The sequence below is a fragment of the Eleutherodactylus coqui genome, chromosome 1 (genome assembly GCF_035609145.1).
Source record: "Eleutherodactylus coqui strain aEleCoq1 chromosome 1, aEleCoq1.hap1, whole genome shotgun sequence".
Classification (NCBI taxonomy): domain Eukaryota; kingdom Metazoa; phylum Chordata; class Amphibia; order Anura; family Eleutherodactylidae; genus Eleutherodactylus; species Eleutherodactylus coqui.
In genome coordinates, this window is record NC_089837.1 from 58457609 (window position 1) to 58470885 (window position 13277).

Sequence of the window (13277 nt, forward strand, 5' to 3'; positions counted from 1 at the left end):
AAATGTATGCACGGACGTCCAGGTGGCTGCCTTGCACACCTGGAGGGCTGAGGCTCCATGACGGACTGCCCAGGAGGCCCCCACCGCCCGTGTGGAGTGGGCCGTAACCCGAAATGGTGGCGAGCGTCCCGATGCTCGATATGCTTCCGTTATCAGGGACCTTATCCATTTTGATAGGGTGACTTTTGAAGCTGCTAGGCCCCTTCGAGTCCCCTCCGGAATAACGAAGAGGGAGTTGGTCTTGCGGAAATCCCTTGTTCTCTTCACATAGGTTCTCAGCGCCCTTACTACGTCCAGGTGGTGTAGTAGTTTTTCCTTTTTGTGTACTGGATTTGGACAAAAGGAGGGCAAAACGATTTCCTCATTAATATGAAACTGAGAGACTACTTTTGGTAAAAACTCGGGTGATGGTCTTAGTACCACTTTGTCCTGGTGAAAGGCCATATATGGTGTTTGTATAGACAGTGCCGCTAGTTCCGAGACCCTTCGGATCGATGTGATGGCGACGAGGAATGCCACCTTCCAGGTTAGTAACCGCATCGGGATTTCCTTGAGCGGCTCAAACGGCTGGTCCGTAATAGTGTCTAACACGAGATTGAGCTCCCAAGTTTGGACCGGAGGCTTAAACGGGGGTGTTGTATGGGCAACTCCTTGCAGGAAAGTCCGTACTGCCATCCTGTTTGCAATTGGTCTTTGGAACAGTACCGTTAGTGCTGAAAGCTGGCCCCTCAGCGACCCTACCCTTAATCCTACTTCAAGGCCTGATTGTAGGAATGCAAGAATCCTGGACACCGAAAATTGCATTGGTTGTAAACGCCTCTCCTCGCACCAGATGAAGAAGCGCTTCCAGACTCTATAGTAGATTGCTGATGAGGCTGCTTTCCTGGCTCGTATCATTGTCTGGATGACATTCTCCGCATAACCCTTCCTTCTCAATACCTCGGTCTCAACGGCCAGGCCGTCAAATGTAGAGACCTGGAACCCGGGTGAACAAAAGGCCCCTGGGATAGCAGGTCTCTTCGCTCCGGAAGGTGCCACGGTGTGTCGTACAGCATCTCCATGATGGCCGCGTACCAGCTCCTTCTTGGCCAATATCGCCGGTCGCCCTTCCTGCTTGATTTTTCCCAGGATCCTCGGTATGAGCGGGATTGGCGGGAATACGTATAGGAGTTTGTACTCCCTCCACGGAATTGTCAGGGCATCGGTTGCCGCTGCCTGTGGGTCCCGGGCTCGGGACACAAATGGGTGTATCTTGCAGTTCAACCGTGACGCCATGAGGTCCACATCTGGTGTGCCCCATTTCCGGCATATCGTCTGAAAAATTTCTGGATGCAGGCCCCATTCGCCGGGATCTATCCTTTCCCGGCTTAGGTAATCCGCCATCCAGTTTTCTACTCCGGGGATGTACACCGCGGATATTGAGCTTAGATGCCTCTCTGCCCATGTCAGTATGGCTGCCACCTCGCTCATTACCGACGAGCTCCGTGTCCCACCTTGCCGGTTGATATAGGCCACCGCTGTGGTGTTGTCCGTCTGAATGCGTACGCTTTTTCTCTTGAGACTGGGCCCGAAGTGTTGGAGCGTCCGGTAGATAGCTCGCAGTTCTAGAATGTTTATGTGAAGCCTTGCCTCTCTTTGTGACCACTCTCCCTGAACCGATTGGTCCCTCAGTGTTCCGCCCCAACCTGAAAGGCTGGCGTCCGTCGTCACTACTGTCCATTGCCTGGGGCCCAACGGTCGCCCTGCCTGCAGTCTGCCAGGTCTCAGCCACCATTTCAGTGACCCTCGGACCTGAGGGGTTATCTGGATCTGCCGTTCCAGGGTCAGCCGGGACCCATCCCAGCGTGACAGTATCAGGTGTTGTAACATCCTTGATCGGAACTGAGCGAAAGGGATTGCCTCGAATGCTGCCACCATCTGGCCCAGGATAGCCATGCAGTATCTGATGGTCAGTGGTTTCCCCTGCCTTAGGGACCGGACGCCCTGCCGGAGCTTGTGTGCCTTTGCTTGAGGTAGCCGGATCCGGTGGAGGCTGGTGTCGAATATCATGCCCAGAAATTGCAAACGTTGTGTTGGTTTTAGGCATGACTTTTCGTGGTTCACTATCCAGCCGAATTCTTGTAGGGTTTTTATCGTGACGTTCAGGCTCCTGACGTTGTCGTCCAACGATGGTGCTTTTATTAGTATGTCGTCTAGGTATGGAATAGCTTCTATACCTTCCGCATGAACTAGCGCCATCACTGCCGCTAGTACCTTCGTGAAAACTCTTGGTGACGTAGACAGGCCGAATGGCAGCGCCGTAAACTGAAAGTGCCTTCCCTGTGTTTCGAAGCGGAGGAATTTCTGATGTGTTTCCCGGATTGGGATATGAAGGTAGGCGTCCTTGATATCTATCGAGGACAGAAATTCCCCCGGCTGCATAGATGTTATCACGGACTTGACTGACTCCATCCGGAAATGTTTTGTCCTGACGAATCGATTCAATCTCCTTAAGTCCAGGACCGGTCTCACTCTGCCATCCTTTTTGGGTACTAGGAAAAGGTTCGAGTAGAACCCCTGCCTCTCCTGGGCTCCTGGCACTGGTTTCACAACCCCTTGTGCTAGTAGGTTCTGTACTGCTTGTTGTAAGTTGGCTACCCCTTCCGGAGAGGACGGCACTCTGGACTTGCAGAAAAAATTCCGTGGGAGGGTTGTGAATTCGATTGAGTACCCGGATGTCACAATCTCCTGTACCCACTTGTCGTTCACGCGCCTCCCCCATGTCTCCCAAAATTGGGAGAGTCTGCCCCCCACCGTGGTGACACTGGGTGGGGGCAGTGCCTCATGCCACGTTTTTTGGTCCCGCCATTTTCGATGTCCCGGGTCGTGGTCGCCACGTCTGTTTTGTTTTAAATGAGGGGCCCCTCTTTGACTCTGCAGGGGTTCTCGTAGAGTGGGACCACTGCCCCGCCCCTGGGCGGGATGGAAAGCGCCGAAAGGGCCTAAAGAACGGCTTCTTTCTTAATGGGGCCTTCTCCTTCCTTGCCGCCATTTGCGGTAGTGACGTGCTCTTGCCGCCTGTGGCATCCTTTATCATGACATCCAGTTTGGGGCCGAATAGTCTGTCTCCTTCAAACGGCAATTTCGTTAGCGCTATTTTGGACGCTGTATCCGCTGACCAGCTCTTCAGCCAGAGTGTTCTCCTTGTCGCTACCGATGCGGCGGACGTCCGGGCCACAAATTTGGCTGCGTCAAGCTGAGCTGTGCATACAAACTTATTTGCCTGTATGATATTATCTGTCAGCTCGAGCAACTCGCTTGGTGGAGCGCCTGCTATGATGTCTTTCCGTAATTGTTTGGCCCAGGCTGTGGACGCCTTACTGACCCATGCAGCCGCAAATATCGGTTGCAAGGCTGTGCCTGTGGCTTGAAACACTGTTTTTGCCAAGGTGTCCAGCTTCCTGTCTTGCGGGTTCGCTAGCGTCGCTACTTCGGCTGTTGGCAATGCTGTGCTCTTAGCTAGTCGTGACACGGGTGGGTCGACTACTGGAGGTACCGCCCAACTCTTTTTCAAGCCCCCTGGGAACGGGTAAGTAATTTCCCAAGTCTTCCCGGGTTGCCTGAATTTTTTATCCGGGTTCTGCCACTCCTTGTTAAGGGCTTCCGAGAAATCCGGGTGGTCCGGAAAGACCTGTCGTGATTTCCTCTGTCGTCTAAACGACACCGTGGACGGGGCCGTTTCTACTGTTTCTTCCGTAACCTGGAGGGTTTCCCTTACGGATATCACCAGGCTGTCCATTAGGCTGGCTAGGCGTGACACTTGCTCTTCGTCTAGTTCAGACATTGACGAGGCATCAGAGCGGTCGTAGTCTTCCGACCCACTGCCCTCACCTGCCGTTTGTGCCGTGTCATGGGATGCCCGAGAGCACGACGCTCGTGGGGACTCATGGTGAGCCCGGGCCTGTCTTGTAGAATATCGGGATCGCGACGAGTGCCGTGATCTATGATACGTATGCACAGATTCTCTGGAGCCGTGGGAGCCGCGAGAGTCCCCGGACCGCCTGGACCTGGGGGACCTACCTGACCTCCTGGTGCGCCGTGACCTCCGGGGGGAGTCCTCGCTACTGCGGGACCTCCTCCTCTTGCGTGTCCTCCCTTGTGCGTATTCCGAGGAGGACGCGTCGGAGCTAAGCTCTAACCGGCGTAAAATTGCCGCAGAGGATGAGGCCAGGCCGGAAACGGCAGCAGCCAGGGACCTTGCCCATTGGGGCTCGGGCCCTGGCTCCACAGGGGCGGCGGGGGGCACCGGAGTCCCTGGGGGAGCGCGTGCCGTGGTGCATCCCGCGCAGCGGGGGTCGGTTTGACCGTACGCAAATTTAACGCTGCATGTAGAGCAAGCGTAGTGCTTCACCCTCCCCTTGGCCGGGCTGGAACCCTCTGATCTGGGGTCAGACATGGTAACACAACACAATTTGCAACTGGTGGGTACCGTTTACAGGAATGCCTGCAGGGGGGGGAGGGGAGGGCGAGGGGAGAACACCGCAAAGTGCCGCCTTGGGCAAGGCTTACCCGGTCTGGCAGCTGTTTGTGCGGTTCCCCCGGTCCAGCTGGAGCCTCTGGTCCTGACGTTTGAATGTTGTCGGGAGTCGACGCGGGTACACACACACGACCTCGTAGCGTTGGTGACCCGGCAGGCGTTGTGGCAGGGACTTGCTGCGGCGTTGTCACTGCTGCTGGTGCCCGAGACAGGAGGTGCTGCTGCTGTCCGGATGCTTCTCCACAGCAGAGGGACACTGCAGAGTCGGATGGCTGGACGGCTGCTGCTCAGAAGCGCTGCTGCCCCTCAGGCGGGCTGCCGCTCAGGCGGGCTGCCGCTCAGGCGGGCTGCCGCTCAGGAGGGCTGCCGCTCAGGCGGGCTGCCGCTCAGGAGGGCTGCTGCTCAGGAGGGCTGCTGCTGCGGGCTCGGGGAGCTGCACAGTGCCAGGCTCCGGCGTGCGTGTAGGCAAGCTGACACGCTGTGCTGCAGAGAGCGGCCATTCTTTTTCCTGGCTGCCCTTTTTAAGCTTGCCGCGCTCGGAGGGGGCGTGGCCTGGCCGGGAAGCGTCCCCGTGACCCGGAAGTGACGTCTTCCGGCCGTGACGACGGCGCTCCGCCCCCCGGAGCGCCGCGCCCGGAAGTGGCTTGCCGGCCGGCGCCCCGGCGTCCTGCCCTGCCCTGCCCCGCTCCGCTCCGCTTCTATCCCTGCCAAGGGAGAAACTGCCGCCGCTGCTGCTTCTCTGCCGTCCGAGAGTTGTGATGCCCAGGTAACCTGCGTCTTGTTGCCGCTGCCGCCGCTGCGAGGAGGGAGTCCCGAGTGATTATTTTCTGGTGCTCTCATGTGGGGTCCCAGGTGGAATGCTGCCCTCGCTTAGTCCCAACAGGGTATTGTTCTGGGGGCCACAGCCTGTCCACACGTCGACAGCTCCAGCAGTGCTGCCCCCTACGCGTCACTGTCAGACAGTGCGCTACTCCAGGGAGGGGGAGCCCTATGGCTGGCGGGTAACCGACTCGGATGCGCATTGCATGGTCGGGCCCCTTTTTCTTCTCTGGGTGAGACGCCGCAGTAGTGGTGGAGACACCCCCTGCCTGCGTCTCCCCCGGGAGGCCAGTAAAGCCAGGGAAAAGCCCCGACTCCCCGGATTCCCGCGAATAGCTTTTCCTACGTCTGCCTCCTAGCAGACACTAAGCTAAAGACTAATTAGCTGAGTGCCTGCAGGGGGGGATATAGCCAGCGGGGAGGAGCTAACACTTTTTTTGCTTAGTGTCGCCTCCTAGGGCAGTGGCTATATCCCATGGTCTAGGCTGTGGCCCCCAATGATACGGACGAGAAATCCCCTTTGTGACTTTGATTACTGCTAGAGGGAATTAGCGGTGGGGGAAGCTCCTGTGACTACTGATGGAAGGGGAAACAATGTCATTAAGAACAGAAAAATTGTTTTCTTGATTTCCCCTTCTGTGATGCACTGTCATTAAGAAGGTTTACATGAGCAGGCTGTGGGAGGGAGGAGAGGAAGCTCTGGGAATGGTTATCACACTGTGAGGAGATGCTCTGGATGGGATTATTATACTGTGAGGGGGGCAAACACACACACACACACACACACTTTTAGGCTAGCATTTGCTTTCACGACATTCAGGATGCATAAAAAAAAAAGTTATGTTTATTCTGTGGGTCAGTACAATTACAGGGGTACCAAATTTATATAGTTCTTTTAGTGTAGTAAAACTTAAAAAAAAACTGAAAAAATATGGCAACAAAAAGCAATTTTATTTAATATTTAACCCTTTCTTTAGACCCCCTAGGGCACTTCATCTTGCAATCATTAAGTCGGTCATCCAGTAATACATCGGCTTAAATGCTGATCACACCTATTGCCAGTGGGAATATGTATGTAATGGGGTCGGTCGGCTCCCGACACCCAACGTCAGGAAGGGAGGCGTGTGTCTCCACTCTGGACGTGCAGATATTTGCTGATAGGAGAGCTTTAGATGATCTATGCAGATTAGACCAGGATCTGTACAGTAGGTGTGATTGATGGTATAGCTGTATTATTTTAACATTAATTATATCTTTATATAAATTTGGCTACTAAAAACTACTCTTGGCTCCTAAATGACTCTGCTTAGGTGCCAATGGTTTAGAGGGGTTTTTTTGTTTTGTTTTTTACTCTGGAGCCCGTCTAGGTGAGAAGAATTCCTGCAATATTTTTTAGTACTCTGAAGATAGCTAAAATGTAAGCCATTATTAATGTTATCCCCACTCACCCGCCACAACAAACTAACCCCCTACATGTATGTCAGCAGACGTGTATACATATATGATTAGTGGGGCTATGCCTTTTTAGTACAAAGTACTGTTCCTCCACAGATATCTAACACTCAGATGCCTATTGCCACTACTAGGGGTGATCTGTACACAGCTGTACAAGACTCCCATTTACTTGACAATTAGATCTCCTACTTCAAGTAAGTGTATGAGGGAATAGTGCTCTGTAGTAAATAAGCCGAGCAAAGTACCCCTAAGAAGTACCGTCTATCAGGAAAATACTCCAGATGCTGTTCCATAAGAGGGATAAGTGTAATGAGCGATATTCTGTATTACAGGAAGCATCCACATGTCAAGCCAATTACTCCAGCTGACCTGCTGATGAGCTGTGATGTGAAGGAGGTGAAGCCGGACTGCTGCTGCTGGAATATCCTTCCTTCTCCGTAACATCCACACTTCTGTGTTCGTTCTGATCAGACTCCGAGCTGCTGTCCAATCCTAAATTATAAGAGTTACATTTTTAGTACAGTAATCCTGATAATCTGACTGCTGCAAGGTGATTTAACAGGAAATCAATCTGATAGTCTGGAATTTGTGTATGTGTGTTTGTGCAATAATCCAAACTTCCGTTACTTCTTTGGCATTTTGTTAGTTCCAAGGATGACGGATTACTGGAAATTTCCTGCAATTGACATTTACACCTGTCATCATACCCAGGACCGTACTGACCTGCTGTATATAAGTCTATATTCTTACTTTACTGACCTTTTTCCTGGGGCTTGCTCGTTTCTTCAGCATTGTCTGGCTTCTTTTTCTGTACTTTAAATAGGACGGCATTTACTGTGGGCTTCCTGATCTGAAAGGAAGCATCTTCACCTGTAATTAGAGAGGAAAGGAGGGCTGAGAAATTCATACGAGAACATAATATTGCTAAGGGTCCTTTTACACTGACTGATTATCTGGTCTCATTGTTCCTCTAAACGCTTGTTCGCCCGACAATCAGGCCATGTTAGGAGACCAATAATCAGCCAGTATGCAAACGCTCATTCGCCTGCTGATTTTTCAGTTTGGACTCATTCACACAAGCGTAAATACGCAGCGTATTACATGCACATAATACGCTGTGAATAGAGTCAATGAAAGTACATGGATTTTCATTGATGCAATCACATTTGCGTATATACATTGTGTATAATATGCATGTGAAAAAGAACACAGCATGTCCTATTTTACTGCATTTATGCGCATACAGCCCTATTCTCTATGAGTTGCGTATTGAATGCCATACATATGCAATACATTGCGTATATGTGCTGCGTTTAATACGCAACGCCACTATGAGAGAGCGGGGAATTAAACAAAAGAAAAAAAGATACTGGTCACACTGCACATTATATGACTGTATGCGTGAGATACACCGCCATGTCTAGTGCACAATCGCTGACACACACAGCAATAGCCAGCGCACATGGTGGTAAAATGCTGCATAATACATACAGCATTTGACATATATGGCCGTGTAAATGAGACCTTTAGGAAAGCATAAAAATGCTCTCTGATTAGCGCTACACCTCCCCATGTGAACAAGGTTCTATACAAGTGGCCTAAAGGGGAGATGATTGTAGTTGTGACTGTTCGTCCCCATGGGCAGATTCTTGGTCCGTGCAAAAGAAAGTGAAATGAGCGACAATTAACGTGTGCTGACTGATGCTCGTTACATCGGACCAAGAGCTCAGCTTGTGTAAAAGGACGTTAAGATAACTGCATGACCACTTCCGAAAAAATTATGGTAGCTAATAAATCCAGAAAGAAGAGACCCGTCAGCTCCTATGAGCCCGATACACTAAACTTATGGGTTTACAACAGAAGGGGTGCGGATGATCCGATTTCTCTACTTCCCTTCCTCCCTGTGCCCCCGTTGTGCACGTATTATGTGCACTATAGGAGCCTGCTGCATGCAATGAGAAGACCAGTCCTCATCATTGTGCAAGCAATCAAGGCGTCCACTATATGCAACAATCGCCTGGCAGGCATCATCCAGTTACTGACTGCACCACTGCTCATGCAGAAGCGTCTCTCCATGACCAACGTCAGCCAAGGTGGGAGAGATTCAGTGGAGGCGCACTGTAGCAGATCCCTGAGCAGCACAACCTGGTGCAGAGCTCTGTTATTGGCTGCAACTCCTGTGATGCCTCGGGCGAGACTGCAGCTGTAAACACGAACCGGAGTGTATGACAAATTTATGTTACTCAATGAGGAAGGGTAGTACCGAGATGTTACAACTCAGATAACCCCATTAAGCTTTAAAGGGGTTGTCCCGCGCCGAAACGGGTTTTTTTTTTTTTTTTCAATAGCCCCCCCCGTTTGGCGCGAGACAAACCCGATGCAGGGATAAAAAAAAACGGATAGTACTTACCCGAATCCCCGCGCTCCGGTGACTTCTTACTTACCTTGTGAAGATGGCCGCCGGGATCTTCACCCTCGGTGGACCGCAGGTCTTCTGTGCGGTCCATTGCCGATTCCAGCCTCCTGACTGGCTGTAATCGGCACACGTGACGGGGCGGAACTACGAGGAGCGGCTCTCAAGCACGAGCGGCCCCATTCAGAAGGGAGAAGACCGGACTGCGCAAGCGCGTCTAATCCGGCGATTAGACGCTGAAAATTAGACGGCACCATGGAGACGGGGACGCTAGCAACGGAGCAGGTAAGTGAATAACTTCTGTATGGCTCATAATTAATGCACAATGTACATTACAAAGTGCATTAATATGGCCATACAGAAGTGTATAGACCCACTTGCTTTCGCAGGACAACCCCTTTAACTAGCTGATCGGTAGGAGTCCAATTGCAGCAATGTCAGAATGGGGGTGTTACGTCCCCTAAGAAACCAGCAAAACGAATGGAGTGGCAACACGTATGCTCCGCCATCACTCCAGTCAATTCAATGCAAGCATTAAAATAGCTGCATTCAAGCACTGGGTAATCTCCATCATACTCATTAAAATGAACGCGGTTCCGCCACTGCATTCGTTTTTCCAGTCTCTTGGGTGACAAAAGAACCCCACTGTGGCGATCAGTGGGGGTCCCAGTTGTCGGACCCCCACCAATTAGCTAGTTGTGCCCTATCCTGCAGATATGGAAATACCCCTTTAAGTTATTCTCTATCAGCTTTTCAGAGGCAAGATGGGAACCTGCTGTTGTAGTTACTGGCAACCATCCCGAAAAGAGCCGAGCGCTTCGGCCCAGCGTTGTCTCCGCAAACAGTGCTGGGCTGTCGGACAGCGCGCCGGGAATACCCGTGGGCAGCTCCTTGTGCGATCGCGTGAAAAAATATGTGGCATAGACTAGTTCAAGCCTATGGCAAGAGGCAATGAAATCAATGGGTGCGCATAAATGTGCGCGACAGACGCACAACACCTGCGTATTCACTGCGCACGGTCGCACAAAATCAACGCAACTTATTAATACACAAACGCACAGTGTATACGCAGAGTTTGTGCATATTTAGGTCTTTTTTATACACCCATTGATTTCGATGGCTGACCACAGCACACAATACACACCAAGAACGGTCAGGCTAAGTATCTTTCACGAGATTGCGCATCGTACGAAAAAAAAATCCTATGTTAATAAACCCATTGAAATCAGTAGGTTATCTTCCCCACATATTACACAGGCACAAGATATTGCACACGTAATACGCTGTGGAAATATTGTCACCACAATACCCCTTCAAGGTTGCCATGGATACGACAGGCCGCCCTCCTCACCCTCCTTCTCTGTACTAAAGCTGAGAGCGCTGCGCGGGCCTGCAGTCCGGGAGGACGGGTCAGGATCAGCACAGCCCGGGTCCTCGTCGCCCTCCGACTGCTGCTCGTCACTGTCCGCCGCCGCCGTCTCCCTCCTCTTCCTGGATCCACACGTGAGTCCCCGCCCGCCGGTCCTCTTCGGCCGCTCCACTCTCCCGCGGTCCTCATCCTCGTCTTCCTCACTGGACGCTGCTTTCCGGACCCGCAGATTTCGATTCGGTTTCTTAAACATCCTGCTAACCGGTGACAGTCGCCTTATTACTACGTCACTTCACTGAGCCGGCAGCAGCGTAAGCCTCAGCCAATCACAAACCTCTATTTTTTTCTTCTAAGAAAAAACTTTATGGATAGCTTGAAAATGCGAACAGTCTCTCAAGTAGTATTTTTTTTTTAAATAAAACTTTATTAAGTGTGAATTTGGGAACAGTGGGCCTTATGTCAAAACGAAAAAAAAAACAACAGCTTTTGTTGCTGGTAGCAAGCAATGCAGCATTCAGTTCTGAGAGAATAAGGGTTCACGTGGGTGTATGGTGCATTCACACGGGCGTATGCGTATTTTGGTCCGTGAATATGCAGCTTATACACAGGCCGAAATACACAGTTTCGTTTTTCTGTCAATCGGCGTGTTTTTATGCAAGTAAAAAAAAACCCATAAAATTCCCTTGATTTTGTGCGTAAATATGCAGCGTATGCACAGGTTTCTTGCATATTTCCTGCATATTTACGCATGCTGATTGATTTCAAAGTAAAAAATAAATCTTGCCAACTTATTCCGCAGCACTTTCAAGTAATTTATTTATTACCCCCAACCAAGCTTGAGTCAACCACCTGAACCATGCAGGGATTAAACTTGCAACCTTCAGGTCATGAGTGAGAGCTTAGCACTCTGCGCCACACAAGGCTTTAGTAATATACATCAAGATGGGACAGGCTACGTTTTTTTACGGGACGGAGAGTTGAATTGAAAATACGCAGGCGTGAATGAAACCAATGGGCTCTATACGCTGCATTTTACGTACATAAATACACGCGTAATACAGTGCGTATTTACACTAGTGTGAAAGAGCGCTAATATAGGTGTGAAAAAAACGCAGGTGTGAGCAGCACAATAGCAATCAAAGGGCTTTTGGCACTGCGTATTAAGCTCTTGAAAAATACACGTGTAATACGCGGGCGAGATACGTCCCTGTGAGTGAGCCCTATCTGAACGTTTTAAAAACTTTTGACATGTCAGAGGGACAAGCACAATTGCGCAGTGTATCACGCATCTCCTTGTCTATGGCGCACACATTTGTGCACCCCCACATTGACTTCTATGGTGACCTTTGGTGCGCAAATATGCATAAAAAATATAACGTTATTTATTTTGCACAACCGAAATGCGCAGGAAAATATGGAAATGTGAACAAACCCATATAAATCAATGGATTCTATTCTCTGCGTATTGCGTTTGCAAATTTTGCTGCATTTCTAACGTGTCTAGAAAAAGATGCGAGGTCACCGCAGACTGAGGTTTTTACAGTTTGACATTTTGGGTGCAAAGAAAGTCAGAGATAAAATGAAGAAAGTTTGGTAGGTGTTAGGCCTTAGTCAGACGGGCGTTTTCTCGTGTGATTTGCGCATGCGCATGCGTCCGGCGATTTTTTTAAACCATTGCTTTGCAATGGTATCGGATACATGAGCGCTTTTTATGCGCTCGTCCGATAAATTATTAAACAGAAATCGCAGATCGCACCTATGTGCGATCTGCGATTCCTGTTCTCTTCTCTATGCGCTCAATGGGGCCGGCGGCAGCAGCGCCGACCCCATTGAGAACATATAGAAGACAAATCATACTCCTCTGCCACAGCTGTAACAGCTGTGGCAGAGAAGAACGATGTTTGCCCATTGAATTCAATGGAGCCGGCAACACAGCAGGTTCCACTGAAAGCAATGGGCTGCCGGCGAGCGCAGGATGAATTGTCGGGAAGGGCTTAAATATATAAGCCCTTCCCTGCAATTCATCCAGAGATGTGTAAAAATAAAAAAAATATATATACTCACCTTGTTCCGGCAGACGGAGTTCAGAGCGGCCGGCCTGCAGGGGGTGTGAAGGGGGTGTGAGTCAGACTTGCCCCTGATTGGCCAATCAGAGGCAAGTTTGACTCACACTACCTTCACACCCACTGCAGGCCGGCTGCTCTGAACTCTGTCTGCCCGTGTGACTAAGGCCTTAGCCAGAAGCTCAAAATGTGATTGTTCTCAGCAAGAGAAACCAAGTCATCTTGTGGATATGTGGTACAAGGACATGGAAAAATTTATGTACTTTAACTGCTATTGCCTCTCTGTTATCAGCCAGGTAGCTGAACTATAATATAGTGTTCTCTGCTTACACTGTTGTAATTGGATACCAAGATAATTCAACTTGCATTTCTTCCTTAGCTCTTCCACTAAGTCCTCATGTCCACAGGCAAATTATGAATTAGGATCCGCAGCGAATGACCCGCATGCGGATCCGCATCCCATAGGGATACATTGACCACCCGCGGGTAGATAAATACCCGCGGATGGTCCATAAAAGTGATTTTTAAAAAATGGAGCATGAAAAAAAATGGACATGCTCCATTTTCGTGCGGGTCTCCCACGGGGACGGCTCCCGCAGGCTTCTATTGAAGCCTATGGAAGCCGTCCGGATCCGCGGGAGA

At 50.5% G+C, this 13277-nt stretch overlaps 1 protein-coding gene across 1 annotated transcript in view; it reads right to left on the reverse strand.

Moving 5' to 3' along the window:
* The window catches only part of GCFC2 (GC-rich sequence DNA-binding factor 2), a 34303-nt gene extending 23435 nt beyond the window's left edge, over nucleotides 1-10868 (reverse strand). Inside the window, exons 1-3 of the mRNA XM_066596574.1 lie at nucleotides 10555-10868; nucleotides 7550-7660; nucleotides 7160-7282 (exon numbers count right to left, since the gene is read on the reverse strand). Coding sequence (XP_066452671.1) covers nucleotides 7160-7282; nucleotides 7550-7660; nucleotides 10555-10825 — 505 coding nt within the window. The 5' untranslated portion in view covers nucleotides 10826-10868. The remainder of the gene's footprint in view (nucleotides 1-7159; nucleotides 7283-7549; nucleotides 7661-10554) is intronic.
* Between the last annotated feature and the right edge of the window lie 2409 nt (nucleotides 10869-13277).